Below are 7,461 nucleotides of genomic sequence, written 5' to 3'. Positions count from 1 at the left end.
AACTGATATGTACATTTTGTTTGATTGGTAAGATTAACGTTGTCTTCTATTATTGTTATTTATAGTATTTTAGGTCATTTTATCAACATTTACAATGTTTTGCTCTAAATGGAGTAAAGTAAGTAATAAGTAAGGATAAACCAAACTTCCGTTAAAGAGAACCTTTTCGCATAATTCTCTATTTTGAAACATACGAAAATATGTACATTAAAGGCAATAAACGCCTTAATATGTGTTATACAATACATTTTATCTTTTGAGATCTTTTGAGATCGTCACTTTGGTCCAATAAACTTGACATTTATAGAATGTATCAAATACCTTTACCATACCGTGACTTAATACTGTGGTAGGGTTATGTTTTTTATGTTGTCCATTACGATAATTAATTGATTTCTAACCATACAAAGTTTACCTTAAGTAGACCTGAATAACATTTGCACATATTTCTTGTTACAACAAACACAATACTTGCAAATACGCTTCATTAAAATGAAATAATATTTTAGTTTTTTCTAAAAATAGGTACATATACTTGAACAAATTTGGTGTACGCTGACCTAACTAGAAATCAATAGTATACATGTACATGACCTCGCCCACTTATTTTTATTTATAATTCCTTTTTCTCAAAATGTTTTTATAACATCTAATATTCAATAAAACAACAAAGGAAAGTTGTTCTATTTAATTTCATCCATATATACTATAAAAAGTAGTACTATATTTATAGTATACATGTATATGATTGTCTGCGACTAGAATGGGAATTCCGATTTAGAAGAGATCCATGTTCTGGTTTCAATAATGATCAAAAAGGTAAGTTATTTTTGATAATGTGAATTCTATTTCAACTACGATTATATTTTTATTTTGATTTCTTTAATCTGGAAGATATTTTTTATCAATATCTTAAACTTGGTAGGTAAATATTGCATTGATTTAATTTCTTTTTACTTTCGATTTCGTTTTGAGACACTAGTCAACCGTTTTTAATTTTGTGATTTTATTTTTTTAAAGAATGTGATGAGCTTTAATTCCATCGATTTTTCAGTTTTTGCTTTAAAGGAAGATCGTAAAATTTGATTATTATTTAAAGTGATTAGATGAGCACCTAGCTTGAATCTATGCATAAATTATAATATAATATAATCATAGTGGCTTGAGTGGTGTATACAATTATTATTATTCTATTAGATAAAGTTTTGAGCTTCATATTTATTATTTCTGGTGTTTCTGCAAAGATATCAAAGGGACACTTGATATTTAAATTAAGTAAGATGTTAGAGTTGTTTCCCTTGCCACAATACCACTGTCAGATGTAACATTGGTGAAGGATGGTTATCATGGCAAAAAGTCTTTTTTATCGACTACCCTTTGTGACCGACTACCCACCGTGATTTTTATGGTTTTTTTACACATAAATTCATTAAAAATCTACCGACAAAACATCGTTTTTAAAAATAGATATATCTACTGTGTATATAAACTACTACGTAGAGATTTATATACACAGTGCAGTAGATCTATATATTTATATCCTATTTTAAATAAAGTTTCCTTTTAAAAGGAAAGGCTTGCATAGTTGTGCCTTCATCCCAACCCTTAAAATTGTTTTTTTTTGTTTCAATTTATTATCACAATTTTTTTGAATTATGGTATTTGTATATCATAAAGGGTTTATTTAGTTGTTTTTTTTTTTGTAAAAACGAATATTTTTTTGTCAAAACGATTTGAAATCTATTCTCTATTGCATAAAACTAATAAAGAAAATAATCAATCGTAAAAATACAAACGTGGAGATCTATATCTATCATACTGAAGGAAACAAGTGTGCACATTTCATTTCCACTTTTTCGCAGAGAAATCATTCGTTTTGGCAGTTGCTAATTTCATTTATATAGCATCTTTATGGACAAGTAAATGCACTTAAAAACTTCGTTACGTGGTACCAATTAATAAACATGTATCAACTATGTTACACGACCACAGATACGATGCGCTATTTGTAGATCAGCACGTGGTAAGGTTAATGATATGCATGGGCTATTTTTAGATTACCTCACTGCGTTCATTAGATCTAAATATAACTCGATCATGCACTAATATTCTGTGTGATTTGGTAAGCGTGACGGAATACTACTACAGCAACCATTCTCTATTGTATAAAACTAATACAGACAAAAACAATTACAAAAGAAACTAACTTTTGCGTCTTGAAAAAGAATTGAAACGGAACAATTTCGTTTATAATTTATTACGGTTTAAACCGATAAATCAAGTAAAAATAGAAATCCTATTTATATAAACAAACTTGGATTACCGAAGTAACTAAAATAGCTTAGATTTCCGTAATATTACTTCGTCTGATTCCGCAGTATGACGGAATCGCCCGAATTGTCACGATTGCAATCGGAACTACATCGGCTATTATCATTAAACCGAAGAATGACGGAAAGGGCCAAAAAGTTGCGATTGGCACGATTGCAGCTGGTTTCCCATTTAATCAAGTACTAACAAATGTAAGCAGGAAACCACCTAACCGGAACAGCTTTTCCAAAACAGATGGCTTGCAACCGTGGCTGCAAGACAAAAAGACATTTTGTCGGTAGATGATAAGTGTATGTGTGTGATTTTTTGCCATCTGAGTTAACCCATTACCTCATATATACGCGAAACAACGCACTTTCGACCCCCTCTTTCAGGCCTCAAATAATGAAAAAATGTTCTGTTTGGGCCCCAAACGCATGTTTTCATTTGAGAAATGTTGATAAAAAAGTGTGAGCACTTTTTTCGGCGCCTCTCCCCCACCCAAAAGGTACATCAGGGGGTTGCCAGAAGGTGGATGTACCCCATTGTGTTTGGGGCTTTTGAAGGGGGCGGCAGTTACCCTCATCACCAAGAAAATTTGGTCTTGTGAGAGGCTAAATATGACCCCAGGTCGATCATTAGGTAACGTGTAACCAACGCTGCAAAACCTTTGACTCTATCTGAATCCATTGAGAAGTTGCAGCACTTTGAAATCAATTTTGATAAGAAAAAAATCAACGCAAAATAGTGATTTTTGTCAATTTTGAGATGTCCCCTCGTTGCCATGGTAACAGAATTTTTTTTTAAAACTGAGCATGTTGTTACAAAGGCAATGGTCCAGTCAACATTAGTGCCAAGTTTGATTAGTATTGAAGAAGTTTTTATAATTTAATAGCAATTTGAACCTTTAACGGGAGACTTTTCAATAAAAACAGCCATTTTTCACAAAATGCTTATACAGTAATGGGTTAAACAAAATGAAACGAGTGTTGACCCATCCATATAGATGCTAATTATTTTAAAGGTCCATAAAGTCTCAGAAGTGCTTTTAATATTCTATTTTTCAAAAGTTTTTTTTTAGTTTTAGTGTCCATTTAAAAATTCCAGAAAAGTAATAATAATTGTAATAATAAAGTATTTGTATGAAAGTAAAATACTTACATTTTAACGTTACTACTTTTACGACACATTTCATAGTCAGTTTTTCTTTCTTCAGTAACAGGCATAAAACATGCTCTTAAACCATTAATTAAACGTTATAAAACTCATTTTTGCCCTTTCTTTAGAAGTAAAAAAGTTCGTTTCTGAGGCATAATGTGCCTTTAATGCTTTTAGAATTTTATCAGGTTGAAGTGAGATGAGAAACCTTATTCATGTTTAAATTAATTTGAACTGATAAAATTCCTGAAAGTTTTTTATGTAAGTGGCTACCCGTCATACGTTTGTCTAATCTTATTATCTTTTCTTTTTAGAAACACTGAATAATGGCGTCTTTTGGTAATGATAGTCAACCTGACAAGAACCAACTTGGTTGCTACCAAATTATAAAAGTTGGAAAATTCTGGCTTTTGAAGGTGAATGAGAGGTCAATGAGAATAAAATTCCTTGATCATGCGAAAGACGTCTTTATAGAAGAAACCTTTTTAATCGCAGACGATGAAATATTTGAAATAAAGGACAACGAATCCGGAGAACTTTCAATTAAAAAAGTGGAAGAATTTTTGCATAATCCAATAGAATGTGATCTTTCAACAGATCAAAATGAGAATTTATTTGAAGTTGGTAACGCTGAGATAGATAAGGCTATAGAAATTGAAAATGAAAATCTTGACAAAGACGGTAATTTTATTTCTGTAAAATATCTTATTTGTCAATGTCATATTTCTTTTGATCTAGGTAGGTGTATTGAAATCTTAACCTTATGCTATGTTCCATGCGACAAAAGCAATTATGATTTTGACCACCGGGGAGAAAGCGGGATAAGTAAGAAATCGCGAGATGATATGCCGTAATTAATACCATAGATGATGGACTAGAATTTAAGCTGCCAAATATGAATTCCAGATAGAACGGTATCTGAACTTAATACGCATTAAAGGATCTATTTTTTCATTACAAAAGCACTTCACGAATTCGTGATAAACCTTAATGAAAATTAGCACAACCTAAAAATAAAATACATTTCGGTCAAACCGGGCTGCTGAGGTGGCCGAGAACATAGTGTAAACGTTCGTAGCATTGATATAGTATTGACTTGACCGGCTGTCCATTAGAAATCATTGGATATCGTGATGAAAATTTATAGTTTATCACCCCAGAGTATCAAACTTGGATTTGAAGACCTGGTTTTACGCAATCAGTTCCAACAAGGTATTAGTGTTACTCTTGTTCTCTGGCACTTATTTAAAGAAGAATTACATTTATAAGTTAGTTTCCAATTGGATTAAAACGTACGAGGATACGGTACCAAAAAGCTTCAGGCCCGTCATAGCCTCGTACGTGCCCACTAACTTGGCACATTAAACACACACGAAATACCTGTACAATCGATACACATATATTCTTATTGGAAGATACTGGACCGAGTTAAAACGCGGTTTTACACAGTTAAAGTAGACATAAACAACTTTGCATCAGTATTGTGTTGTGCATTTACAGACCAAATGGAAGAAAGATGAAAACAAAAGCACCCCCATTTGATAGAAACCTTTTTGGGATAGTCAGGGGATAATCATGATTGACTATCTTGAGCAATGTCGTACCGTTGACGGTTCATATACTATGCAGACGAATATTGAGACGTCTGCGTCAAAATCGCGCGTAAAAGGAGAGGCAAACTGACTCAATGCGTTCTGCTCCTGCACGACAATGCCCCAGCTCATACATCCAAAGTTGCGATGGGTGCTGCAACTGACTGCGGCTTTGAAATTCTTCCCCATCCCCCATAATCTCCGGACTTGGCCCCCTCTGACTTCTACCTGTTTCCGAAACTTAAAACCGAGCTTCTCGGTAGACGTTTTGGATTCAATGAAGGTGTCATGGAGGCGGTCAATGAGTTATTTGAGGACCAACATAGAGAGTTCTATTTTGAAGGGTTAATCAAGTTGGAATACAGATGGGCAATGTGCATTGATATAGAGGGCGATATTATTGAAAAGAAAGACCATTAGATTGGTTCTCTAACTACCGACGGTACATAGGGCCAAGAACCTTTTGATCAATCCTCGTATATCTTATTTTAACATAGAAATAATTTCTGGTAGAAAATCAATGTTATTTATGAATTTATGAAACCTGTATTACTTTTTATATTTCTTTATAAGTTGGAAGTGTGGAAAGGAATAAATAAATTGACAACCAACAGCAAAATGTAAAACAAAACTACCGAACAAACGTTTTGAAATAAATGTTTATTGCTATAATTACTAAATATAATAGTTGTATTTAAGACAATGAATTATTTAAGACGCTATTAATGGAGCTTAGAAAAAGTACACACGACTGAGGGTCTTGTAGCATGATAGTGATCTTTCAGTCAGCTCACAAAGATTTAACGAATCGAACTTCTGTTCCATGTTTTGGGCTAACTATAAGGCCACTACATTCTTTGTCTGTGGTCCGTCTTAAAAGTGTAGTAACCGCCAACAATTTTCAGTACCTTTAACAAGAAATGTTTGATACTTTTATCATTATGGTCTAGAAGAGTGCGTTATAATATGAGAAATGGCTTACAGTACTTTGGACCTCATAGTATGATATCGTGATCTCCCACAAACAACCTCAGCCTTCGGCTTCAGTCGTTTTTAATGTTTGCGAGCTGACTGATCGGTCACTATAATGCTATATGGCCCGCAATGCTTTGTATCATTTCTTAAATGAGATCTGGAATACTGTGTGCTATTGCTTATATTATACCGTATTTTACCAGAACATAATGGTAAACGACAAGGAAGCAAATCATATAGCTTAAATAAGAAAACTTCTGGCAAAATATACCGGAAACTGTTAATATTGCGCATTTTATCAAACATTCCTCGTTGTTACACGAACGCCGCTAACTTTCAGCAAAAACAAAAACGTTTTTTAATGAGGTTATTTTACTCATGAAAGGCACAAGCATATCAGTAATTACTATTCAAGGTTTCCTAGTATTTTAATTTTTCAGGCTCTAATGTGAAGCGACAACAGAAATACCTTATTTAATCTAGCCATTTTTGTTAAAGCAATAATGCTGAAATTTCGCTAAGTCATTTTCCTTATTTACTTTTTTAGTTCTATGCCATGTTTGTATTATTATTTTTTGTTGTATTGTTTGTTTGTTCACTCTTATGCCCTTAATGGCCATGAGTTTTGTTTAAAAAATAAATAAATAAATAAAGTTAAAGTGCCCGAGGACGTGGTTTTTGTACATTTTTGTCGGACCGCTTACACTTATATAGATAAAGAAAAAAAGCGTTTATGTAAAGTATAATATATAAATATATTTTTCATGTGATTTCAGTTAACAAACACAACACAAACAGCATACAGGTAATGCTTTTAGTTATCGATGAACAATCTTCTCTGTGAACTTCCTGCATTCTCAACTAAACTTTCACATTACTTATTTTTGCAATAAATGATATCTGGGTTTTGTTCAATAATAATTCTTTGCGAAGATACAGCATGTGTAACATTACGGTAAAATTTCAAATAAACCTAAACAAAACTATTGTCACCAAGTGCTTTTGGATCATTTGTCGGATTTACCTAAATGTAACGAAGCAGAGGTAAAATTAAGCATAATACGTCATAAAAACAAAATGCAGTAAACTCTTAATGCGCCCGTTGATACCTATATTATGTAGGTAAAGCAAGACGAGGAAAGACAGCAAAGGACTCTGTCAGGAGTTTCAGTCGTACATCTGTCGCAGACCTGCTTTAAATATATGTGACAAAAGCTTTATTAACGTTAATAAAGAATTACGATTACTTCAGAATAAAGTTTAGATCATTTCAAAGGCGCTAAAAATGCATGTAAGGGTGATAGCTTTTTGATATCAGGTTATCTTTTTGATATCAGGTTATCTTTTTTTTTTAACTTATTCTGAAGATATCTTTTATTTTAACCAATAGCATGTTGTTTTACATAGTTATTATATTTCATTTAGA

The 7,461-nt window shown here is 32.6% G+C and overlaps 1 protein-coding gene across 1 annotated transcript; it reads left to right on the top strand.

Annotated features, from left to right (window-relative positions):
- The first annotated feature begins 703 nt into the window (after positions 1-703).
- On the top strand, positions 704-7,413 carry LOC132714877 (uncharacterized). Its single transcript, XM_060697792.1, has 3 exons — positions 704-819; positions 3,783-4,149; positions 6,812-7,413. Exons 2-3 carry the CDS (start codon positions 3,795-3,797, stop codon positions 6,877-6,879), a joined length of 423 nt encoding a protein of 140 aa, XP_060553775.1. The 5' UTR covers positions 704-819; positions 3,783-3,794; the 3' UTR covers positions 6,880-7,413.
- Positions 7,414-7,461: the final 48 nt, after the last annotated feature.

This window comes from Ruditapes philippinarum, unplaced genomic scaffold (assembly GCF_026571515.1).
Source record: "Ruditapes philippinarum isolate M1 unplaced genomic scaffold, ASM2657151v2 ctg22236_1_1_1_1, whole genome shotgun sequence".
In the NCBI taxonomy this organism is placed as follows: domain Eukaryota; kingdom Metazoa; phylum Mollusca; class Bivalvia; order Venerida; family Veneridae; genus Ruditapes; species Ruditapes philippinarum.
Note: the sequence above shows the minus strand (reverse complement) of the source record. Positions and strands in the feature narration are given on the sequence as shown.

Excerpts from the sequence above, each read along its gene's own strand:
- LOC132714877 (XM_060697792.1), top strand. The coding sequence starts at position 3,795 with ATGGCGTCTTTTGGTAATGATAGTCAACCTGACAAGAACCAACTTGGT. Across the intron at positions 4,150-6,811 it reads TGAAAATCTTGACAAAGACG|TTAACAAACACAACACAAAC; the intron begins GTAATTTTATTT and ends ATGTGATTTCAG.